Source organism: Furipterus horrens, unplaced genomic scaffold, assembly GCF_987537825.1.
Source record: "Furipterus horrens unplaced genomic scaffold, mFurHor1.1.pri manual_scaffold_11, whole genome shotgun sequence".
NCBI lineage: Eukaryota > Metazoa > Chordata > Mammalia > Chiroptera > Furipteridae > Furipterus > Furipterus horrens.
Window position 1 is genome coordinate 75,190,574 of NW_028327181.1, and position 25,524 is coordinate 75,216,097.

General features: G+C 52.3%; 2 protein-coding genes and 1 long non-coding RNA gene across 5 annotated transcripts in view; 1 reads left to right on the plus strand and 2 right to left on the minus strand.

Annotated features, from left to right (window-relative positions):
* Nucleotides 1-265: 265 nt before the first annotated feature.
* On the minus strand, nucleotides 266-17,013 carry PDK2 (pyruvate dehydrogenase kinase 2). The gene is made up of 11 exons (XM_090290821.1): nucleotides 16,741-17,013; nucleotides 14,814-14,955; nucleotides 5,670-5,741; nucleotides 5,145-5,329; nucleotides 4,832-4,921; nucleotides 4,577-4,654; nucleotides 2,267-2,343; nucleotides 2,063-2,161; nucleotides 1,764-1,871; nucleotides 1,054-1,167; nucleotides 266-493 (listed from the first exon to the last, which is right to left on the minus strand). Exons 1-11 carry the CDS (start codon nucleotides 16,856-16,858, stop codon nucleotides 353-355), a joined length of 1,224 nt encoding a protein of 407 aa, XP_090146947.1. The 5' UTR covers nucleotides 16,859-17,013; the 3' UTR covers nucleotides 266-352.
* LOC149998264 (uncharacterized) lies at nucleotides 16,598-19,743 on the plus strand. The gene is made up of 2 exons (XR_016513945.1): nucleotides 16,598-16,919; nucleotides 19,133-19,743. It is a non-coding gene; the product is annotated as an uncharacterized LOC149998264 (long non-coding RNA).
* Nucleotides 19,744-20,889: 1,146 nt separating this feature from the next.
* Nucleotides 20,890-25,524, minus strand: part of ITGA3 (integrin subunit alpha 3) — a 28,889-nt gene continuing 24,254 nt past the window's right edge. For 2 of the 3 annotated variants that reach the window (XM_090257393.1, XM_090257392.1), the window contains exons 25-27: nucleotides 23,540-23,665; nucleotides 23,018-23,158; nucleotides 22,216-22,280 (exon numbers count right to left, since the gene is read on the minus strand). In XM_090257393.1, the coding sequence (XP_090113519.1) occupies nucleotides 23,048-23,158; nucleotides 23,540-23,665 (237 nt within the window). In that variant the 3' untranslated portion in view covers nucleotides 22,216-22,280; nucleotides 23,018-23,047. Of the gene's footprint in view, nucleotides 22,281-23,017; nucleotides 23,159-23,539; nucleotides 23,666-25,524 lie in introns of all 3 variants that reach the window. The other variant, XM_090257394.1, reaches the window with a different exon arrangement.

Consider the following 25,524-nt stretch of genomic DNA (forward strand, 5'->3'; position numbering starts at 1 on the left):
CAGGCTGCGGAGGGCAGTGAGGGTGAGTCAGGGCCCCTGGCAGAAAAGTGGCAGCGCTGGTCTCAGAGAGGGGGACTACCATGGAAACGTATCTCTGGGGTACCCCAGCAGGATGGAGACATCCCCCAGTCCTCAGGGCTTGCTCACAGAGATTGGACACTGTGGAGCCCACCTAAGGATCTCCACAGAGACACAGATTGGCACTTAGGGGCCACCACAGAATGGTCACCGCAGTGATTTCCACAGGAACAGAAGCTGCTCACCAGGTGGGGCAGGGAGGGTAGCTGTGGTGGCTGGTCCCAGAGACAGTGAGCAGTCCCATCCTCTCAGGTGTAGAAGCATGGAGTGACCCCTAACTGACACGGTACGTGGACGTGTTCTTCGGCTCTGTGCTGGGTACACACCAGTCGCCGGCCTCCTGGATCGTCTGGTAGTGGCGCCAGGCTGACTTGTTGTAGACGGGCAGGCGCTCCACCGAGTCCGTGGACAGGGCCTGGGGAGCATCAGGATCAGGATCAGCCTCCCACTGCCCTGTGCTTTGCCCCCTCCTTTGCACACCACCCTGGCCCCATGGTGGGCTGTGGTCACCACTCGCTGTGGCACGTATGTCAGCCAAGTGCCTGCCAGACATTGGCTGTGACAGCCAACCTGGCCCAGGAAGACCCTCAAAAGGGTCTGTCCCTCTGAGTCTTGCTCCTGCCTATTCAAGGAGGCAGCTCACTCAAAGGGTCAGGCGGGGAGAGTGAGGAGGCTGAGCTGTGTGGGCTTGAAGGTCACCATCTCAAGGCCTCCTTCTCTTCCGGAGCTGAGTAACAAATTCTCTACGTTCCCCCCACTTCCTTCTGGGTCCCCAGAACAGGGGTCTTAGTCATGGACCATGGACTCCTTGAAACTGCCTCCAACTTGGGAGTATCTGGGGGTCAGGGAACTATAGCTTTGCTCTGAGTCTCGGTCTGGAACTGGGAAAGGACTGGGGCTTGGAAAAGCAATCTAACAGCAGGCTGATCCGGCCTGATGCCTGACCGGGCGGGCTCCGCAGGCAGGGCCCCTCACCTTGAGATAGATGACAGCGTCGGTCCCAAAGCCCTCCATGGAGAAGAGCTGCAGGTCCCCCTGGAAGTACTTGGCATAGAGGCGGGAAATGGGGAGCCCGTAACCGAAGCCAGCCTGCGAGAGGACAGGAGAGGGGTGTGAGGAGGAGGCTGGCCCTGCAGTGACCGATAGGCTGAATGGAGTGCTGAGCGGAGGTCATGCAGGGGCATTCCCAGAACTGGGGCCAGAGGGGACACAAAAAAGGGAAGGCTCTGAGGCAAGACAGGAGCTGTGGGATGAGGGAGGTCAGTCTGGGGGCGGGAGGAAAGCTGAAGAGGCACAGTGCGGGTGGGGGGAGTTAGCAGGGCAGGGAGAGGAGTGAGGCCCTGACAGCCAGGGTGTCTAGTAGTCAGGGCATCCGGGCAGGTCACGGGCTCCTCTGAGTCTCAATTTCCCAGACCCTCCTCCACTGGGAATGGACAGAGAGATGTTAATGAACGAAGATTAGTAACTTCATGGGGAGGTAGAGGGGAGTGGGAGAAATGAGGAAAGGTCACAGACAGATACCCACAGATAGGTAGGGAGGGGCAGGCTGGGCAGAGAGAGGAGCAGCAGGGAGCCCCAGCCCAGGGGAGGGGACTGATATCACACAGCCTCCTGAGAATGGAGAGACCAGGGAGACAAGGGGGAGATAAGGAGGCAGGAGGGGAGTTGGAATGAAGCCATCTCACCAGTGGGGTTCCGCCGGTGCCAGGCTGGGGGGTGGGTGCTGTGGAGTACATGTAGCTGAAGAGTTGTTCAATCTTCCTCAAGGGGACACCCCCGCCTCGGTCACTCATCTAGGGGAGGTGAGACACATCAGGGGCTCTCCAGACCCGCTTCCCGCATAACCCTACCCACCCCTCAACACCCTTGGTCTTCCCCTGGGTTTCCTTACCCGAAGGGTCTTCCCAAGTACATTTCCTGGCTCAAGAGAAACCCCCTCACCCCCCGTACTGCTCTGTGGCCCCGAAAGTCAAGGGTCACATACTTTGATGGACAGGTCTTCCTCGCCCAAGGCCACCATGACCTTGATAGGTGGGAGAACGAGGCTGGATTCGTGGCTTTCCACAGTTGCTCGCATGGCATTCTGTGGGGGAAAGAGGTAGGAGGTGAGTGAAGCCGCCCTCCCACAAAGAACACCCCCTAAGCTCCCCTCCTACAAAGAACAACCCCGCATTCCCAGCCTCCTCACCTTGAAGAGTTCAAAAAGCATGTGGTAGAGGTGAGAGGGAACATAAACCATGTGAATTGGCTGTTTGGAGTTGGATCCTGCCAGGGAAGTCAAGACCAATGATCAGGAAATTGTCAAGAGGCCACGAGTCAGCATTCACTCACTCGGCACCCAGCACCCAGCACTCAGCCACCCTGTCCATCTGCTCACCCATTCACCCAGCATTCGTCCATCCATTTATCCGTTCATTCAGTCCATTCAACCACCTACCCATATGCTATCCACCCATCATACAATGTCCATCTGTCCATCCATCTGTCTGGCCATCCATCCATCCGTGTCCATTCAACATCCATTAACTCATCTATCTACCCATCCAGTGTCCATTCAGCCATCCAATGGCCCTTCAATCTAAGCATGTGTTCAAACATCTGTCCTCACCATCTATCTATTCATTCACAGAGTACATATCCATCCTTCCATTCACCCACTGCTTATCCATCTAGTCACCATTTATACCTTCAAATGGTATCCATCTATACTGTATCCAGCCTGCTAGCATTCATCTGGACCCTAGAATCCCCTGGAGAGCTTTCTCACCCTGCGGGGAGAGGGCTGGGGTCCTTCCCAGGAGATTCTGACCCCAGCCTCCTGCTTCACAAGAATCACTCCAGCCTGGAGTGTCTTCATGTTAGAGACAAAGTGGTTTTTCCTGGCGTCTGGCACAGAGCTTTGTAGGAAGCAGGAGCTCAATAAATGTGCAATGGATCAATGAATGAAGGAATCTCAAGCCCTGTGCTGGGCAGTGGGGACATAAAGATAAATAAAATTCAGCCCTACCCTCTTAAAAATTCAAGTCTAGACAGAGAAACACACAGCTGACTTTCACATCAGATGTGGTACCCAGAGCTGTGTGCCAAGCCCTGGGCTTGACCCTGGTCGGCAGCCATCCGTCTCGAGAGACGATGGTGTAGCTTCTTAAGAGTCTATCTGCACCGCTTCAGCTAGACCCTGGGGATACTAAAGTAAAGTGGCCTATCTCTGCCCTTCAGTTCTGGCCCCCAAGTAATTCAAACAGTACAATACAAAACTACACCTGGGACAGGTGGGTGTCTGTCTTCTCTGGGAGGTCTGGGAAGGCTTTTGAGAGGAGCTGGACTTGAACTGGGCCTTAAGGGAACATTAGGATATGGGCAGGGTGACTTCCAGGTACAGGACATGAAACACAAGTTTCTGGCACACAGGTGGGACATGACTGAGGAGCAGGTGGGGACTGGGGGTAGAGGTAACTTCCAGGTCCCCGAACCTCCTTTCTCCTGAGACCCCTGGCTCATCAGCCGGCCCAGACACCTCTATCGCCAAGATATCCATCAAATCCACCCCCTTCCGTTCACCTCTGATGCCTTCCCCTCCCCTTGCCTGGATGCCTGCAGTGACCTCCCAGCTGGTCTTCTGGTGGCCTCTCCTGCCTCCTCCAGCCTCTGAATACTTCTTGAGTGTAAGTTGTCTGATCCTGTCATCACCAGAAGTTCAAACCCTCCAATGGCCCCTACTCCGCTCAGAATCCTAGCTCCTGTCCGTGGCCCACGGCTCCGCTCGCCTCAGCCTTTCTCTCCAGCCCACCACCCCTGCAATCCCCCAGCACCTTCACACGGGTCCTTCTGGTCCTTGACTATCCCATCCCAAGTAGGACCCCTATCACTGTCCTCTTGGACCCTTTCTGTCTTTCATAAACAGATACCCCTCCCCCAAAGTTTTACCTGGCACATGGCTGCTCAGCTAGAGACTAAATTCTGCCTGCCTTGCAGGTGGGCTAGCCAGGTGACTTAGAGAAGTGATGTGCTCAACTCCCGGGCCCTGCCTTTCACATCCACTTCCCCTTCTCCCACCTGGAGAGAGGGATTCCTCTCTCATAATGAAGCTGCTGTTACTTGGATTCTGGGAAGGCAGCCAAACTAATAGCCCACCTAACCCACCACACTTCCCCATCACTGTCATGTAATCCCATTGTATTTCCTTCCTGTCACTTCTCATGATATGGAAATACCTTGTTTATTGCTTGGTGTTGGTCAAAGGCCTCATTCCTCAACTTCCCAGCACGAGAATGTAAGCTCCACGAGAATAGGGACCTTGCCTGTTAAGTTTACTGCTTAGTAGATATTTACCAAATAACTAATAAAACAATAATAGCTCTGCTTCTCCCCTATCCAGATTACAGTTCATTTCCTAACTCACCAACTCACCTTGCTCTCCCACGACCCCAGCCCTTAGACACAGACAGACTGAGACACACACACACACATGCACACGCACAGAGCCTTGCTCACTCACCACTGATCTCCTGGATCTCCAGGTCAGGTGAGGCCATGTAATACTTGTCACACAGGAGCTTGGCCATGTCATAGGCATCTAAGAGAAGAGAGAGGCCATTGAGGGAACAGGCTGGCACCAACACCAGGTATCACTAACATTAAATCCATGGGGACGAGGGCCCCACCCACTGAAGAATGGGTCATCTTCTGGCCAGGGAAACTTGGAGGGCTCAGGGGGCACCTCTGGGTATCAGGCACTACCGAGACGGCTTACCTTTCACCACCTCAGAGATGTTGCAGTTGGGGTCAATGCTGCCAATGTGCTTGGGGTGGGCTGGGTTGGTGCTGCCGTCAAAGATCAGGGCTGCGGCGGGAAGGAGGTGCTGCTGGGGGGGTGCGGAGCCTGCCCCACACCTCCTCTTCCCCAGGGCTCTCCACTCTCTGCCTCTATTTCTAATGCCTCTGGCCCTAAAGCTGCACCCCTCCCCCCTCCTCCTCTCTCCTCTGACCCCTCCAATGAGGTGGCATCATTTTGCATTCTGTAAACAGTTAAAACGGTGAATTTCATGACTGCCCGCCCTGCTCACTGTGCTGGTTGATGAGCATGCGGATGGAGATGCGGCTGAGGTAGAAGCGGTCCAGGAAGTACTGGATGTTCTGGTTGGACACAGGGTCGTCGCCATAGGCATCCTTGTACTCAAGCACGCCCTGCGCCATGGTGGGCACCACGTCATTGTGGCGGTTCCGGATGGTGACCAGGGTCTCAGTGAACCTGCAGGGGAGGGGAGATGTTGGCCCCTACACAGGCCCAGCCCTGGAGACACCCCTCAAACTCTCCCCCACTTCTGACCTCCTCTGCACAGTGTCTTCATCCACTGAACCCTCCCCAAGCCGATGATGATCACACAGCACCCACCCCATTCCTCCCGAAGCCCACCCTGACTCTCCCACTGCCTGCCTGACAGCGTGGGGGCTCCCCAGGGGCAAGGCCTGGACCCCCATCAGATTCAGGGCCCACTGAGGACAGGAGTCATCTCTTTCATTGTACTGACACTTGTCCCTGGGACTCAGCTACACCAGCCCTCCCACCCCCAACCAGGGCCCTCACTCACTGGTTCAGGGTATGATGGTCCTCTGGGTCCTTGTCCAGGAACTCCATGATGTCCAGGAGACTCTGGACATACCTGGGGGCAGGGAGAGACATCGCTTCAGCTCTGGGCGGCCCCCCTTCCCACCTGACTCAGCTGCCCTCACTCTGGCTGTGCCCCTCCTGTGGGCACCGCCCACAGCTGCGCCGGCTGACACGCTGCATCACACGTCCTCTCACTCCGTGTCCTCAGTATGTGAGTCTCCCTGACAACACAGCGAGTTCGGCAAGAACACCTCCAGTGCGTTCATCCCCTCAGAGTGCCCTTGCTTTGGAATCCCGGAACAGGCATCTTAGAAGGGCCTTGCAGCCCTCCCCATCCACGCAGTCTCAGGGACCAGGAGACAGGTCCAGACGGGACAGGGGACACTTGGCGGAGGGCTGGCAGTGAGAGAAGGCGAAGGCAAGTCACTCTACCTCCCTGCGCCCCATCATGGAGACAGATCTTACTCTCTGTCCCATACAGGCTGAAGCACGCCATGGGCACAGCTGGCAGAGCGGCCAGCCCGGGGCTCCCCCAGAGCGGAGGTCAGGGAGGAGGAGGACAGCCCATACCCCTGACTCCAGACTGGCTGGGTTTAGGCTGGGCCCCAGGAGCTGTGCAATCTGCCTCCAGCACTGGATTAAATGGTAGGTAGGAAGAACCTGGGGGTGGGGTGGGCAGGCCCGCTCTGACAAGCCTGAGAGCCTGGACCCAGCAGGAACAGGCCTGTCCCCGTGCGCCTCAATCCCTCTATCAGTAGGCCTGGTCCAGAGGCCAGTTTCCCCAGGGTCCAGAAAAGAGCTGGGTCACCAAAGGGAGTGCTGGGAAGCCCTGACTCAGGGACAGCAGGGGGCTAGCTTCTGCAAGGGAGTCAGGCCTACTCATGGCAGCAGGTGGTACCAACCTGGAGCCACTGTCCCCTGCCCCCCCCCACCCCCCGCGAGCCAGAACACCCACAGTTTCCCCGCTAACATGCCCAGCTTGCAGCTTGTTCTACTGGGGAAGGCCAGAGAGCTGTGCCTCTCCTGCGGGCAGAAACAGTTCCAGACAATAGGAAGGAGTGGCTGCCCACAGCCCTGAGAAAGGAAGGCCCCTGGGGCCTACCAGTCTCTCTAGAAAAGGCCCTACCCTCTCTTGCTTAAGACAGGGGAAAAAGTGGTGAGAGAGCCAGTTTTGGAGCTGGCTCTGCTGGATCCCAGTCCTGGCTTTTCCAACTTGAGCTGTGCGGCCCTGGCTAAGTCATGGAACCTCTCTGGGCCTGCATTTCCTCATCAGGAAAAGGGAGGGTTTTATACTTACTGCTATCATTGCTTTTTGATGAGGATTAAATGTTATCATCAGCACAGTGCCTAGTACATAGTGAGTACTCTCTAAATGTTGGTTCTTGTTATGAATGGTGCTTCCAACATTGTCAATAGTCGAGTGCATCCTCTGAGTCTCCAGACAGCACATGACACCCTACTCCTGGATGTACTGGGCACAGGCTCTGAATCACACCATGTTTTACTTTTTAAATATATTCTATTGACTATGCTATTACAGTTACCCCAATTTTTCCCCCTTTGCCCCCCCTCCACCCAGTACCACCCTCCCCTCCAGCAATTCCCCCCTTAGTTCATGTCCATGGGTCGTGCATATAAGTTCTTTGGCTTCTCCATTTCCTTTACTATTCTTAACTTCCCCTGTCTATTTTGTATCTACCAATTATGTTTCTTGATCCCTGCACCTTTTCCCCCTTTTGTCCCCTTCCCCTTCCAGCTGATAACCCCCCAAATAATCTCCATACCTATGATTCTGTTCCTGTCCTGCTTGTTTGCTTAGTTTGTTTTTTTAGATTCAGTTGTTGATAGTTGTGAATTTGTTGCCATTTTAAGGTTCATAGTTTTGATCTTCTTTTACTAAAATAAGTCCCTTTAACATTCATATAATAATGGTTCGGTGATGATGAACTCCTTTAGTTTTACCTTGCCTGGGAAGCACTTTATCTGCCCTTCCATTCTAAATGATAGCTTTGCAGGTTAGAGTAATCTAGATTGTATATTCTTGCTTTTCATCACTTGGAATACTTCTTGCCAGTCCCTTCTTGCCTGCAAAGTTTCTGTTGAGAAATCAGCTGACAGTCTTATGGGAACTCCTTTGTAGGTAACTCTCTGCTTTCTCTTGCTGCTTTTAAGAGTCTCTTTATTTTTAACCTTTGGCATTTTAATTATGATATCTCTTGGTGTGGTCCTCTTTGGGTCCAACTTGTTTGGGACTCTCTGTGCTTCCTGGACTTGTATGTATATTTCCTTCACCAAATTAGGGAAGTTTTCTTTCATTATTTTTTCAACTAAGTTTCCAATTTCTTGCTTTTCTTCTTCTCCTTCTGGTACCTGTATGATCTGGATGTTGGTACATTTGGAGATGTCCCAGAGGGTCTTCATACTATCCTTGTTTTTTTGAATTCTTTTTTCTTCTTGCTGTCTGGTTGATTATTTCTTCCTTATGTTTCAAATCATTGATTTGAATCCTGACTTCCTCCCCTCCACTGCTAGTTCTCTGTAGCTTTTTCTTTATTTCACTCATTGTAACTTTCATTTCTTCCTTTATGTTGTTGCCATACTCAGTGAGTTCTTTGTGCATCCTGATCACTGGTGTTTTGAACTCTGCATCTGATAGGTTGGTTATCTCCATTTGGTTTAGTCCTTTTTCTGGTGTTTTGTCCTGTTCTTTCATCTGGGCCATATTTCTTTGTCTCCACAATTTGGCAGCCTTCCTGTGTTTGTTTGTGTGTATAAGGTAGAGCTGATTTGACTCTGTCTTAGTAGATGGCCTATTATAGGAAAGGCACCTGTAGATTGTGTGGAGTAGAGTCTTAGGTAATCGCCAGGACCAGGCAACCTGCTTCACCACTTTGTGGCTCTGTGTGGGAGGAGGACTTGGAGAAGGGGACAATGCCACTGTTTGGCTTCTGGAGGTTTGCCTGGTACTCGCCCTGTTTCTAGTCACTTCACCCACTTCCCGTATGCGACTGCCACCTTTCCAGCTGTTGCCCTTGTGGTGAATCCCAGAGTGGGTGGGTTTTCACACGTTCTAAGTCTGTGTGGACCCTTTAAGCTGAGTCTCCTGAAAATTCAGCAGTTTCTTCCACTGCCCCAACCTCCACTGGTTTTTACAGCCAGAAGTTACGGGGATTTATCTTCCTGGTGCTGGAACCCTGGGCTGTGCGGTCTGGCCTGGAGCTGGGATCACTCCTGATTGTCATCCACCATGAATGTGGGATTAACTGTCACACCACCACCACCCCTCCATGCCATACCATGTCTCCGTGACTCTGTCCCTCCTACCCATCTGGATGAACGTGCCTTCTTTAAATCCTTGGTTGTCAGACTTCCACATATCTCAATTTTCTGATGATTCTGGGTGTTATTTGTTTCAAGATCTAGTTGTAATCTTTCTATTGTTGTGCAAGGAAGAGAAGTGTGTCCACCTATGCCTCCATCTCGACTGGTGAATCACACCATGTTTTAATCCATCATGCTCCGGATAGCCATCGATGTCAGGAATGGGGCTGTCCCAGTCCTGGTGCTCCCTGCACTTGGCAGCACGGTCACTGATGGGGGAAGCCCAGAGAGCAGACGAGATCAGCTTCCCCTCGGCACCCCTCACCATCCCTGAAGCCCCAGCATAAGAGTGGCATCCCTAGAGCCTCACTTATGTCCCTGGAGAGTAACAGCTGACCTTACATCGTGTCCGTTAGTGACCCCCTGTTCTCAGAACCTACACTGGGTCGCTCATCTCCCAGTAGTCTTGATGAGCATACAGTACAGTAAGTCCTCACTTAACATCGTCATATGTTCTGTGCCTTGATGCAAAACATGTATAGCAAAACCAATTTTACCACAGGCCACTTGGTATCAACAAGAGTTAAATTTCTACCACATCTCATCAATGTTATAATGAAATGCCATAGAATGGAGCAATGGTTTTCGAGGACCTGCAGGATGTCCCCCTTTTTGCAGACAAGGAAACCGGCTCAGAGAGGGCAGGTGATATGCCCCAGGCCACACTATAAGCAGCTGTGCTAGAATTCAAACCCAGGTGTGTCTGATGTCAAGTCTACACATGGCCAACTGTTCACCATCTGCACTGGTCCTAACAGTGATGCTGATGTCGATGGTCCTGGCAGACAGCACTTACTGGGCCCCGGCCTTGCACCAGGGCTCTGCTCCATGCTTAGCTGCTCCCCTACTTCAGCCTCCACCACTGCCCTGTAAGGTGGGTGCTACCGCTAGGCCCATTTTACAGATGAGGAAGTTACTCTGTAAAGTGAGGATTCTCTCTCTCAGGCATGTGTGACTCCTATCCCTGGTTCCCAAATCATGCTCAGGATAAAGCTTGTGAGCACATGATTCTTGGAGGGAGAGGGATTTGGGGAAAGGACCTGCAAGTGTGTGCAATGCTGGGGACAGACAGAGAAAGAAAGGGGAGCTGGAGAGTGGTAGGCCCTGGAACCCCTTCCCAAGACCCAGAGGGCAGGCAGAGAGGGGGTGGTGGGAGCTAGGAGACCCTGACCAGGTTGGTGATGCTAGGCCAGGAGCAGGGAGCAGGGCGGGGTCAGAGTCCTAGCACCTAAGGGTAGGGTAATTGCTCTAGCTGCTAGCACTGCCCCTCCACACCTGCCTAATGAACCCGAGAGTACAGAAATGGGGCCTGGTCACATGGCCAGTGAAGTGTAGCAGTGAAGGGCACCAGGATGGCTTGGCAATGGGCAGTGCCTACCAGTGCAAGTCTGGGGTAGCTGCCAGCCTCAGGCCTCAGTCTCTTGGACTGTGAAACAGGGTTTAGGATCCTTGCCTCCCTCCCTCATGGGGTCATTCCTGCAGGGGAGTAGTTCTGGGTGTACTCTTGGAAGGGGAGGTGGAGGATGAGAAGGATTTTCCCAGGGGGCCCCAGTCCTGGCCTGGCACACCCAAGGTAAGGGCCAGATCTTGGTCCTAAGGGGAGAGACTCTGGGGCTGGAGCCATGCTGACTGGGCTGCATAGCCCACTGAGGAGGCCCGAAAGCAGTGCTGCAATGACATATGAGTCACTTCCGGTTCGCTCAGCCTCAGCAGGCAGAGCAGGCAGTGGGTCCTCACACTGCCGAGGACACAGTGCCTAGGGGAGGCCTGGACTGCCAACCTCAGCAGTGAACAAGGTCTCCCAAGACTCCCGTTGTGAGTCTAGAGCTTCCTCCCACTCCACCTGTAAACCCTGCCTTTTGAGGCTTTCCAGCCAGTCCCACGCCCTGGGTCAGGGGGGCAGGAGGGGTGGAATTCCGGGGAGGAGGAGGAGGAGGAGGAGGGAGCATGGGCGTATGTGTGCGGCGCGTGTGTAGGATTGTTGGAATTGCAGGAGGAGGGGTGCAGAGGCTTGTATAAAAGCAGGAGGGAGTGCTGAGTGGGGGAGTGTGTGTAAATCTGTGTGCCCGTGAAATATATGTGAGTGTGTGTGCACCATGCACTAGTATCCACGGCGACCGGGACAAGAATGTGAGAATGTGGACAAGGCGATGGCCGTGTGAGAAGGGGAGAGGTGACAGATATGTCCTGTATCTGGAAGCCACTCTGTAGAAGGGTGGCAGGTGGACACTCTGAGCCAGGTAGACTCGAGTCCCATGGCTGGTTGTGGCCTAAAGAGGCCACTGAGCCATTCAGGTCCCCATCCGTAAAATGGGGTTCACAGCAGTCAGCACTCAGAGATGATGCACGTTGCTAGTCTCCACTCTAGTTATGTAAGGAGTGGCCAAGGCAGCCAATGGGAGGATTTGGCTAAAGCCCCAGCTCCGTGCCTGGCAGAGCAGGCTCTGGATGCTGGGAGCCTGTGTGGTGACGGTGGTTATTCTTTTTAAGGGCAAGGACCTATTACTGCAGGATGGGGTGGGGGTGCTCCCTAGGTGGGGTGCAGGGTCTGTACACCTTGCTGACAGACAAGGAAGGTTCCCACCCTCTCCCTACAACCCCTGCAAGGACTCATTAGTAACAGGACTGACTCGAGTCGCTGTCATTGGGTTCTACTCTGCAACTCTCCTGTAACCAGCCATTTCTAGAAGCACATCCCCACCAAATCCTCCTGGTTACCCCTTTCATGCTCCAGCAACACTAGCCATCAAACAAAATTCTGTAATGTGAGTCCTACTTTTCCACTGACTTGTGATGTGTAACCTCCAACTCCAGGCCACTGCCTGGCCCTTCAAGAACGCAGCCTCCAGCTCCCACTGGCTGTCCGAGTGATCTCAGATAAGGTTCTTAATCTCGCTGAACCTCGGTTCCTCATCAATAAAACAGGGAGAATAACAAGACCTGCTTCATAAGGCTGTTGCGAAGGTTAACTAGTTAATACGTGGACACACTTAGGACAGTTTCTGATGCACAGGAGGCCCTCCAGGTATGTTTGCTTTTGCCATCATCATCGTTATTATTGCTACACCGTCTAAGAGAATTTCTGCCACAATCCCATCATCTTTGGCCTGGAGGTGCTTCAGCCCAGAAATGATGTGTCCATAGACTTCCTGACGCTCACACCTAGCAGTTGCATTTGGCCCTTGGAAACAGCCTTGGTCCCCATTTTACGGATAAGGAAAGCAAGGCTCAGAGAGGCCACGTCATTTGCCAAGGATTGTGTCCAGCAGACAGCAAAGCCAAGCCTCAAAGTCAAACATGCTGATGCCTCACCCAGGGCTTTCCACCACCTTCCAGTCACCTCTAAAACACGGTCCCCTACACCAGGTTTGTTCAGTTGAAATAACTTAGCAGGTTTATTTGGAACCAGAAATTCACTTGCTTGCAGTGTGGTTCCTGCCTAAGCACCTCTCCCCAGCTGAGCCTCTCCCCATTAGTTATTATCCAATATTGACTATTAACTACTACTACTAGCACTTGTATGGGACTTTCCCATTTTCCACAGGGGAGGTTTTGTTCCTTATTCATGAGACTCTGAGGCTAGCGGCCCTCTTGCCAGATTCCCTAGTAGGTCATCCCCCTTCTCGCATGCAAACTCTGCCCACCTCCACTGCCTCCATCACCCAAGCTGGCAGGGGATTCTCCTGGAGAAGGAGGTCTGCACTCTCTCAAGGCAGCCACCTTGTCCCTGTCAGGAAGTCCTTCCTTCCCTCCAACCTCAGTCTCTCTGGCTACAGCCGATGCTCATTCTGAAAACAATTTCAGCAGGCTATCTCTTCAGTAAGTCAGACACTCCAGCAATCTCTTCGCCTGTTCTCCTCTCAATCTCCCACTGGGAAGTGTTCTCTCTTGTCTAACTTCACTCCCTCCTGCTGCCTGTTGACATTACTAAGAGAGGAATAAGTTAGGCCAAGCTCCCACATGTGTAACATTTCCAGAAAGGGACTTTGTGGGGGCTGGGGAACATCATGGGTAGTTCAGCAGCTCCCTGCCCCACCCTCCCCTGGTTCTGCCAGGAACACAGTGTCCACAGAGGAGCCTGAGAAGCCATGTCCTGGAGTTAGGGACCAGCTGGAGAGGCAGCCATGTCAATCAGCCAGACAAAGCTGGAGGAGGGGTAGGGAGAACAGATGGTACCTTCTGTCTCTTTCCCACGACTTCCACACTGCCCCATGGTGGGAAATGCTGATTAGCAGCAGAGGTCTTGCACCTGTGAGGGACAGGGCTCAGCAAGGGGTGACCTGGTTGGGCCACATGAAAATCATCTCTGTCCCCATACCCTACCCTCACAGCTTTCACTTATAGCACTATATCCACAAAGTAAGTTCTCCGATGCCCTAGCTGGGTGCTTTCCTGCCTTCATACCTTTGCACAAGCAGTTCCCTTGGTCTGGAATACCTTTCCCTTCTTCCTAGGTCTAGGCTCACCAAGGCACCCTGTCAGGCCCAGTGACACATCGCTTCTGCTACGCATTTCAAATCCATTCCAGCTTCCCCACAACTTTCTGCTTCAACTAATGTTCACTGTGCACTGACTGTGTGCCTGGCTTTGTGCACAAAACACTTTCCTATATCTCAGTGAATTAGCATGTCATGCATATACAGATCCATGCATAGAAAAAACGCTGGAAGGGCACCAACAAGACTTTATGAAGCCATAACAGTGTTTGGTTATGGGGTGGAGAGTAGTGGTTGGCATTCACTTCTATCTACTTCACTGTTTTCCAAATGTCGGACTGAACATGTGACACTTCCTCAAGGAGGAGGAAAACCCCAATCAATTTTACTTTTAAATAATACTTTTACCCTTAATTTAAATAACTCTTCAGCAGCTCACTGCTCCTACCACTGTCCACGTAGCACTTAATTCGCCCTCTTATACTCCCCCAGAGTTCGCGGGCTCCCCTAGTTTGACCTTGGGCTCAAAGTTGGTGTGGTGTTCCTGAATTCAAAAGGAAACCACAGCCAGACCACACCCACTACAGCCAGAACTAGGAAAAGATTTCCGCACAGGAGCCACTAAAGACTAACTACGATTACCCACTAATATGCTCAGTTACAGAGTAAAGGTGTTTGTTTTTCATGTGACTCGCACGGGCTAATGTCATCCAGTTACTTAACCCTGGACAGAGTTCTTAAGGGAGCTTTACGAAGAATTTTCCTCTGGTACCACTGCTTTGTGCTACAAACTTTTGACGTTTGCCCTCAGAAACCCTTTGGGTATAGGTCCTGTGTCTATCTGAGTGTTTTTCCAACATCCAAAACAATCTGACTTGTAGCTGGGATTATAACATTTGAAGACTTGCTTCTTCCTCTTTCTCTATTTCCCACAAAGTTGTCTCAGGTAACGATTACCCCTCAGGAGCTGGGTTTTCAAGACCAGTGCTGGGGGCAAATATGCTGACATTAGCCTGGTTTGGGGTTTTGGCTGCGAAGAAGATTTTCTATGTGGATCTAGGATTTCCAGAGAAAGGAGGGTGTGAGTATGGGGCTGTTCCACAGACACAAGGCTAAGAGCCTGGTCATAGTTCCTGCTCTGGCCTAGTGTTTTGCTTGACTTTGAGTAATTCCCCAGCCTCCCAAAGTCCTGGGCCTCCCCTCTCCCTCCCTCCATCAGGGCTGCTGGGAGCACAGAGACTCCGTCTTTGAGCCCAGAGTATCTGACGATGGATTGGAAGGTGTGGGGACCTAGCCAGGGGTCTCACCAGCTCTGTACCAGATGCACCGAGGGTGTGCTCAGCACCCGGTCAGGAAGCAGGTTGATCTCTTTCATGATGTTGGCCAGGCGCACAGGCAGCTCTTGCCGGAGGAAGGTGAATGAGGTTTTCTCACAGGCATTACTGGACCCTGGTGGGGAAGAGAAGGGGTGAGCTGCAAACCATCAAACCAGAGGACATCACAGGGGTCAGGCTGATTAAATCCTTCATTTCCTGAGGGTTCAGAGAAGAAGTGATCCCCGGGGACACAGAGCAGGCAGCTATTGCAATGCCCTGACCTCCCCGTCACCCAGGCTAACCCTTTGGGGAGTTACATGCCCTCCTTACTCCCAGCTGAACCCTGCTTTCCTCCAATCCTAGGGGGCAGGGCCACCCCCAGGCCTAAGTTACCTCACTTCTCCTCTTTGTTTCCCACCTAGCAGACAATCACTCTGGGGGAGTTGATGCAGGTGGGCAGAGCAGCCTGGGAAATCCATGCCTTCCCAGGGCTGGGCCCTGGCTGAAGGGAGCTATTCCCTGGGTCACGGCAGCTGCAGGCTCTCAGCATCATCTCTGGTCCAGCCCATCTTCACTCAGGCTGATCTTGATGACCACTGTGGAGCTGCCCGCCCTGCATTAATACCCACCCACCTGTGAGGCAGGCAGGGCCAAAGGATGGTAATCCATATACCTTGGTCCTTGGCCTGGCTTCAAGATGAAGAGGGTGAAGAATTGAATGAGGCCACAGGCTAGAGTCAGGAGACCTAGGTTCTAGTCCAGGTTCTGCTTCCAACTCTGTCACCCAGGACACGTCACTATCCTTCTAAAGGTCTCAGTTTCCCCCACTGTACTACAAGTGGACCAAGCTCTACTGTGAGCCCCTCCAAGCTGTGACATTTCTGTAACTGGTGTCCATCCAATCTGTACTAATCAGCTGCTGGGGGCTGGGAGTGGGCACAGGAGGCTTTCCTATATGGGGGCAGCTCAAACAGGGCAGAGGGCAGGCGGCCAAGTCCAGGGAAACAGGTGCTCCGTGTCCTGGCTGCCCCCTCCTTACCCCCTCCCATCAATGACGCAGCTGTAACCTGAGCCAGTCCTGGGCACCCCCTCCTAATCCCCAGGTGGCACTATGGAAACACCATGTGGACAGACAGGGCCCACACAGTGTCTGTCTCAGTCACCACACTGGTACAGCCTTGCTCCTGCTCCAGAGCCACCACCAGGATGCTGATTGTGGGTGATCCTGGCCTAGCAACCCAGGGACAGCCAAGGGTGGGTACAAGCTGCCTGACTCCATCTCATGATGCCCTGGGCCCCTGCCCAGTTGAGGACAGGCAGTCAGAACTGAGGGAATTTGATATTCAGATGTCCTTGTCCACTGTGACAGCTGGGGGCTGGCTCCTTCAGTGAGTGGAGGTATCCTGGTCAGAGCCTCTCTTCTGTGGGCATCTTCCCCACTGACCCCTCCGGGCCCAGCCCAGGTCTCCTTCCAGATGGCTGCACCTCCAGGGCTACCTTGCTACTCCCACCAGCATTCCCCCTACTTCCTCTGTCTCCCACTTTTAGAGTCAACAGGACCCTTTATGCCTGGGTACACCCTACTGCCTTCCCGCCCTTAATATCACCACTTCGCTGCCCCTTACTCTCTAAGACCCCTCACAAAGCCCAGGAAGACACCTCGGACTCCCTTCCTGCCCCTCACTTCCCATTAATAGTCCAGTAGAGGCTCTACAGCCGGGGTACCCAAAAACATTTCAGGCCCGGTGGTCCCTGCCTACCCGTTAACCCTTTCCTGCCTGTTCCCCTCCAAGCAACCCTTCTTTGTCACTCAGGGTCGCCCTCCTCCGCGTTCACCCTTCTTGGCTGAGATCCCTACATTCGCCCCACCCACGCCCCTGCGGACCTGGCGGCTAGCCACCCCCTGCCCACTCCGTACCGAAGTCCAGAAACTGCTTTATAGACAGCGGGGACGGGGAGAACTTGCTGAAGTGCTCGACGTACTTGGGCGCCCCTGCCAGGGACGCATTCTTCAACAGCGCGCGGATCCAGCGCATCGCGGCGGAACCGAAGTTCGAGTTCGTGATCGGGTCCCCGCGCAGGTGGCTCTCGCGCAAGGTTCGTCTCGGTCCGGCCTCGCCCGGCCTAGCGGTTTCACCGCGGCCCTGGCCGTCCTCCAAGACCCGGCCAATCGGCTGGAGGCGGCTCCCTGACGCCGCCAATGGCTGATCACAAACAGCTCGGCGACAGCCTATAGCCTCCCGCTCCGGCACGTGGCTTCCCCCTGACCCGCCCCCTTAACCCGGGTTGGCTCGGAGAGGCCTGTTGTTTTCTTGAGGCCTCGCGGAGAGCCCCGCCCCCCTCGGCTCACTGCGCCTCCCGCCCCTCTCCCCTTGGTTCCACCCGGGTTAACCCCTCCCTTGCAGAAGGCTATTATTATTCCTCCTTTTCCACTTCTTCCTTTCCTCGCCCCTCCCCGAGCCTCCATCACTTGCCTTTCCTTAAATTGTCCGGGTAGCTTTCAGAGAATCCCTGTGCTCCCAGAGGGTCCTGTGTCACCTGTCCTGGTCCCTACCTGCTCTCCTTCAGTGGTTTCCCAATTCAGATGACAGTGATTCTGAATGTTCGCAAACTTCGGGTTCAGGATGCAAGCCCATGCACTCTCATATAGACGCTCAGCCCAGTCACTCCACAAGATCCACCCACAAACGGAGGTTTGGAGAGAGCCTCTACCGTCAGTGCTACGAGTGTAGTTTTCAAAACACGTATTATTCTCTAGCTCACTTGATCTGAGAAAACAAGCTTATCCGCACTGGGCTTCCTTGGAGAAAGGAAGGTGATTTGTACTGGAGGACCGGGAGCCCCTTTTCCCCAGCAGCAACTGCTCTCTGGTAGGAACGTAGTGCGCCCTCTTGCGGTCAGACGTGATATGTCTTGTCCTCTGATTCGCTCTTTTGCAGTTTCTGCTATTTCACTGGGTGTGCACTTGCCAAGTGCCTAATACCGTGCTAGGCTTTGTGCTGGGAACAGGAAACGCGGGCAGGATTAAGACACGGTCTTTTCCCTCGATCCTGTCATTTCTCAGTTTTGGAAATACGTAGTTGCATAAGTAAATAATTAGATGAATAGTTACAACAGAATGTAATTATTAGACAACACTGAGCTATGTTCAAGGCTTCACATGGAAGGGACTCTTAACTGAATGAATAATAATCTATTTGCCAGGCACTGGTGCATTTTCTCATTTAATTCTCCAGACAGCTGTATTGTGCTATTAGAATCTCTACTTTATAGATGAGGAAACTGAGGCTCAGTCAACAGCAAATCTAAACTTGTTGACTTCTCTTGCTCACAACATTTCACTCTCTCTCTCTATTGACTCCACTTTTTACTGGGTCCTTTCGCGTTCTCACATCATCTTCTTTGGCTTAACTCTCCAGCCTCATTTCTCCACATTCACCTGCTCAACTCCAAGCTATACTTCTCTACTGCCTTGAGTCAGCCTCCAATCTCCAAGCCATTGCAAAATGCTGTCTCTTCTGCCTGGATCATTCTTTTTTCTCAGCTTCAGCTTCCGATTCTTCAGGTCCTTGACCCTACTGGGCTGGATTATGGGTTTCCTCCAAGGGTTCCTTAGACCTTTTGATCTTAGCACCATTTTAGCTCACATCACACTGAGTTATAATCAGCTGCCTACTCATCTGTCTACCCTACTGGACTTTAAGCTCCAGGAGGGCAAGGTTGTGTCTGTCTTATTCACTGCTCTGTCTCCAGCATCAGGCACAGCACCTATCACATAGAAAGGCAAAGAAGAGGAAAAGAAAAAGTTTCGGTCACCAGGGAGACATGCCACAGAGGTATCAAGAAGGACCACCAAATATCCATCCAGCTAGGAATTAGGTCATTGATGATGTTGATGAGTGTAGTCTTGAAGTTGCCCAGAAGAGTATATATGGGATACTATATATAAAAAGCCTAGCCTTGTGCCTGTCTCATAGTAAACAATCAATAAATGGCAGTTATTACCATTATTGTCAAAATTAAAGTAAAAAGGAAAAGGCAATAGTCTCTGAGGCTAGGTGTAGGAGAGGGAAAGAGATTTCCCATGATCGTCTTAGAGCTGGACTTCCGTGATGTGGGCACTGTGTTTGGATTACAATTCCTTCCATAGAGACTGCTGCATGGTGGTAATGGAAGTGGCATGGTGTAGTGGATCAGTTAGCAAGGTTGGGGGATGCTGAGATACCCAACCCTCCCCAAACCCCAAATTCCTTACTAAATGTACAACATGGGTTGGGACTCAGACTGACAGAAGCTTTATCTCAACACAGGCTTCCACAGCAGCAGAGGCAGAGAAAGCAGAACTGGGAGAGTCTCACCCAGCAATTCACTACCTCAACCTGGAATTGATCCTCTTACCCTCTGCTCATTGGCCACAATCAGTCACATGGTCTTATACAATCGGAAGGGTCCAGGAAGTAAAACCTTGCCATGTGCACAGAGAGGGAGAATCATCTTATGGGTCCTTTTAGTGATGCAAGAGCCAAGACCCTCTTCTGGAATAGCTGGGAGGTGCTGCAGCCCCAAGGAGCTCAAGAAGCCTGGCATTACAGAGGGCCCTTTTGTAGAAAGTGGGCATTGTTGCGTCTCTGCCATTATGTTTTTTGCATAAAAGCATAGCTGCACCAATCCTGAAAATGACTTATTCTCACAAGTGTGTGTGTGTGACAGACTGCGTGTTTTCATCCAAACAGCTGCTTACAGGAGACTTGGGCTGAACCTCTGAAGCTGGCCAGAGGGATACATATAGATCCCTCCTTTTTCTTAAGAGAAGGTGGCTGCAAAGAACTGGACTGAGCTGGCTCAACTGGAGCTGGACTTTGATAACTGACATGTGGTATTATTGCTGACCTAGTGAATAACACAGATTCTGGAAAACAAACTGAGGCCTCCTATGACTGGTTTTGAGAGCTCTGGGTTGGGGCTGAGGTTTTTCTTTCCTAAAGGAGCTGGACATTCCACTGTCAACCAACCCAGGAAGGAGCAAATCCCAGCACAGAGAGGGGAGTGGGGCGCTGGGCCCACGACTCTGTGAGGTGGGCTCTTACAGAGGGGGCAGAGGGCAGGCAGCTACTGCATTGAGGCAGGCTGGGAGATATCCGAGCAGACATCAGGAACAGCTCCCGGGAGGCTGGCCTGGGTCTGTGGGCTCTCAGAGGGGCTTAATTGAAGACCTGCTTCTAGATGTCTCTGGGTAATAAAATCTAGCCTCTGTGAGTCTTGTCAAAGGTCACAGCCTTGGGGGACATTAACAGAAGGACCTGTGCCACAATTTAGGATGAAGTCATGGGAATAGCAGCCTTGCTCCATTCCCTAGGCCTGGAGGGGACAACCTTGGCACAAAGGAGGAAGTGGAGGGCTTGATCCAATGCTGTATGGGGACTATGTCAGCTCAGGACTGAAGCACCCCTGGGGGAGTTTCCACGGAACTAGGGCTCCAGGCACTCCAGGGAGCTGAGGATTGGAACTATGACCTTTCAGTTCTTCCAGCCTTGGGTCACTGGTTCACCTTCTGATTATCTACTCATCATGATACCTATAGGTGGTGGGGGGAAAATTGAGGCAGAAAAGTGGTTCCCACCTGAATTCAGCTACCAGACTGGGACTCTTGGCTCCCTACCCTCACACCCAGTCTTCCTCCACCATTATCCAGGACTACCTGTTTCTACAGCAAGTAGCTTCCTCCCTCTTCCAGACCCTGCATATCACCCTCTCACCTCCTCCTTCCCCAGATCCAGCTCATTGGCTACCAAGAAGCCACTTTTGATTCCATCCAATCTACTCAGGTCGCTTCCTTCATCTTATGTTCTGCATTTCAGTTCCCTGTCTATGATCAGCCCTTGGACTGGGGCATCCCTGAAGGCAGGGGCAGGTATCTCCTCCATAGATCTTCACCCTCCCAACCTCTAAGACCCCTGCGTCAGGCTTTGTTCCCTCCCATTCCCACCTGGCGGTCAGCTAGATGTTATCATCCATCAGAATGAATGAGGTTGGTGAGGGCTGGAGGGGTAGAGACAGATGCAGTGTGTACAAACTGGGAGCTGTTTATTGGTTGATGTGAGAAGCCTATATACAAAGAAGGCACAAGGAGGGGGAGGGAGCTCCCCTGCTACAGTACCGTGGAAGGGGGTAGGAGGCCCGCCAGCAGGCAGCAGGCAGGAGAGGGTTTCTGGAACCAGCTTCAGCTTCTAGAACAGGCCTCAGGACTCTGCCCATTGGGGAGAAGGCAGAGCCAATTGGCGATGAAAGCCAAAGACAGCCAAGAACCCCACTTCTAGGCTCCCAACCCATGGTCGGCGGGCAAAGAGTGGAGTGTGGCCAACAGGGCAGGGACAGGGCTCCCTCCCTGTCCTACATTCAAGTGTCGCTCCCTCTGTGATCTCGTGGGGGTCTCTCCAGGCCCTTCAGAGGCCAGGATGATAGTGGTGGGTGAGAAGTGGTATTTCCTCTGTACCCTTCCAATGTCTCCTGGCCCAGGAGCAGCGCCCTCCTCTGCTGAGAATTCCACTGTGCTCGAAGGGCAGTCCCAGCACAGCGTGTCCAGGCTGTCCGGCGGTTTGTTCGTCTTTGTTCCTTCAGGCTGCATTCCCCACTAGTGCATGTTGTGGCTGAGGAAAGAGGCTTCACAGCGATCATGAAACAAAGCCATCCCGGGGACCTTCTTCCTAGTTCAGCCTGCTCTCGAGTCTGAGCATGCCAGGTCCTGCAAATGCCTCCTTGGACAAACTCAGGCAGACTCCTGCTCTGTTCTCTGGCATTGGTGCCAGAAGCTACAGCTGGAGGCCTGGTGGGCTCTTCCCTGTCAGTAGTTTTAATCTCAAGAGCAAAGTCCACCCAGGGACTATGGCTCAGGATGGGTCCAGTGTAAATGGGGGAGGTGTCACCTCTTTGGAGGCCTTTTCCTCCTGGCTCTGGCAGAAGCCCCTTTGGCTTGATTTTGGCATAGGCAAAGGCTGGGACACACATGTCCGTATACCATCTGTGGTGCACAAGCACAGTCCACAAAGAGCGGGACCCACATTTGTCCACATGTGTCCAGGGCACAGGGCTGCGGTGTGCTCGGCATAGCAAGGTCCAGGGCCCCAGCCCTCCTGCAGGGAGAAGCCCAGGGCCAGATGGCATATGCATGCACTTGAAGAAGTGTGTATGCTGGGACCTACCGGTACCAGCCAAAGGCAGTGGCCCCTGTGGATGTCGGGGCATAACTTATGATAAACAGAAAAAGGGGACACTGGGGACACAGGGGTGGGATCTGGGAGGACATCAGTAGTATAGATCCTGTGACTGCCAGCTGGTCACCCAGTGCTTCTTGGTGGGCAGGGTGCCCCCTGGAGGTGGGTAGCGTTCCTCCTCCCGGATCCGCACCGCGTGGTACTTGGGCATGATCTGGTAATAGCGGGTCCGTTTAAAGAAGTCACACTGGAGTTGGGGGGAGAAGAGGAAAAACATCAGCATTGGGCTCTGGAGCCAGTGGGAAGATGTGCCCAGCCCCTTCCCTTGAGGACTCAGAGGTCCTCAAAGCCAGGACCCCCTGATCCAGACACATGCCTGAGACAGGGAGGATGAGGGTCCGCACTCCAGTCCCCAGAGGAAGGAGGAGTTGAGGAAGGCTGAGAGGGGAGGGAGAGGCAGATGGAGGTAGGGGGCAGCCACCGAGGTTGCTGATGGGATGGCTAGGAAGGGTGGTGATCTACCCTGACCAGTGTGAGGAGGGGTCAGTTTCACCCTGGTGGGGGTTCCCAGGAGGAAAAGGGCTGGTTCCCAGGAGGAAGGACGTTACTAGTCCCCTCCTTCTCTGGAGGTGGGAATGAGGGTGCAGAAGCACTTCGGAAATTTGCCTTCTGAACTACAGAGATGGGGCCTAGCCTTGGTCTTGACCTTTTTCCAATCTCCAGAAAGCATGGGGAGGGTTTTATGGCTACCTCTTAGAGTCCCAAGTCCCTGAGGAGCTCAGTGGGGAGACTGGTGAGAGAAGACACCCCGAGCTCTCTTAGGGCATGGAGGGGGAGCAGGCAGAGTGGCCTGCTCTTTGGGGTGGTACTGGGGACAGAGTGAGGTCCAGAGAAGTACCATAAAGGAGGAGGAGCAGATAGGACAGAGTCAGAGGCCCCAGCCAGCTGGGGGGCTCAGGGAAGAGGGCCCGGAGGCCAAGTTACCCAGGTGGGGTGGGGGCAGGGACTGCCCCCTCAGTAGTCTTCAGTCAGCCTCTCTGTCTCTGACGGCTGGCTCTTCATCTCCGCCTTCTGCCTCTTAGCTTCATACAGGGCGCGAGTGCGGGCTCGCTTGAAGAAGCCGCACTACGGAGGGGAGGAGGTGGGGAGGGGCCATCAGGGAGAGCTGGGGAGGGCGGTCCTTGCCAGCAACACTCATGGATGGGGCTTAGGGCTGGGGAGCCTCGAAGCCTGGGTTCTGGCCCCAGCTGGGTGGTGCGGCCAGGAGCCAGAGTTCCTGGATTCCCCTTTCCAGCTTGCAGGTCCCCCCATCAACCCACGTGGAAGCATCCCAGTGGGTGACGTGAAGATAGATGGGTAGGGGGCGAGGCTGAAAGCTGGGGAGAAGGTGGGAGGACATGGGAGAAGGGTGGCGGTGAGATGGATGTGAGGAATGGGATGAAGGGAGAGTTGCTGAGGGTCTGCTGGCAGGAGGTCCCAGAGTAGGAGTCCAGGTGGGGTCCTGACCTTCCACAGCAGGATGATGATGAACCCCAGCAGCAGCAGACCGGCCCCCACAGACACGAGCACCAGCCATAGCTCGATCTCAGCCGGCAGCTCCTCCACCAGCTCAGAGTCAATGTCCACCGAGAACTGGAGGGGGTGAGAAGGGGCTCAGTCCTGTGTCTGCCCCCTTAGACCCCACGCTCATCCTTCCTGTCCCAGCTTGCTCCCCGACTCTGCTGTCTGACCTCCTGCCAGTAGGGGGTACTCAGGGACTTGAAAAAGACCCTGCCTGCCCACTGACAGCAGCAGATTCATCCATCCTCTCATTTCTCCAAAGGAGCAGCTTGAGATGTGGGATGCATCCTGGAGCCTGGCTTTGTGACCCATACATCCAAGCTTGGGTACCAGCTCCATCCCTGATGAGCTGTGTGACCTTGAACAAGTAATTTCATCTCTCTGAATCTCCATTTCATGGTCTCTGATAAAGGGATCATAACACCCGCTTCATAATATATAGGTGGGTGGCCAAAAGCATGTGTTCTGGAGCCAGACTATCTGGGTTCAAGTCCCAGCTGTGCTATTCACTAGCTGTGTGACCTTGTGTAAGTTGCTTAACCTCTCTGTTCATCTGTAAAATGGGGCTTAGGATAATACCTACCTAATACCTTGCTGGAAGTATTAAATGCATTTAATGAGTAGACTGCTTTGAGCAGTACCTGATACACAGCTAGCAGTCCATAAATATTTACAAAAATATCAAAGAATGCATAGCATATAGTATCACTTTTTCTCTTCCTCTACAATGGAGATATATATGAAATATGTTTATATATTACATACATTATGATATAGTTTACATATAAATAGAAATTTTTTCCTGACTATTCACGATTAATTCTTTAAAAATTATTTTGACTTACCTTTTTTTTTTTACTAATCTTTAAATACAGAAGCTTTAAAGAAAATCAAAGATTCCTAGTAATTGTACTCCTGAGAAATAATTATCCTCAATATTTTAGTGAATCTCTTTCCATATTTTTAATGCATTTGTTAAATATATACTTTTTACTTCCACATAAATGGAATCTATGTGTACCACACACATTCTTCTGCGACCTGCTTCCCTTTTCACTTAATATCATTACTTTTTGATGCCAATTAATAAAAATCAACCTAATCTCTTCTGATAACTGTATAGTTATTGTAGATATGTACCATAATTTATTGAACCAATCCACTGAAAGACACTTAAATTGTTTCCAAGTTTATCCCATTATGAACAGTGCCTTAAAATATCCCCATATACATGCTGGCTGGTGTGGCTCAATGGATTGAGCATTGGTCTGTGAACCAAAAGGTCACCGGTTTGATTCCCGGCCAGGGCACATGCCTGGGGTGCAGGCAGGTCTCTGGTTGGGGGCGTGCAAGAGGCAACCAACTCGCACATTGGTTTCTTTCCTTTTCTTTCTCTCTCCCTTCCCCTCTTTCTGAAAATAAATAAAATCTTTTAAAAAAATAAAAAAGAAAATATCCCCATATTTTTATGTTCACATACTTGTGCTGTTAGCGCCTTAAGATATATTGTCATGTGCTGGTCAAAGGACATGGCATTTGAAATTTTAGTAGCTATTGATAAATTCAACTTCAAAAAGAAACCATCAATTTATACTCCAATCAAAAGCATTTCCTAGACTTCAGGCCAAGATGGAAGCATAAACAGACACACTGCATCTCCCTCCACAACTAAGAAGGAATACAACTACCTCAAAACTAGAAACAACCAGAAGTTCCTGAAAATCAAACTACATGGAAGTCCAGCAAACAAAGATATAAAGAAGAAATACTCATCCAGACAGGTAGGAGGGGCAGAGCCGGGGCAGAGAGGATGCACTGGGGTGGCAGCAGTGGTGGCAGCAGGAAACCAGGAAACCAGGGTTCAAATCAATGATTTGGAACATAAGGAAGAAAAAAACAGTCAACCAGTGTAGAATGAGGAAGCAAGAATT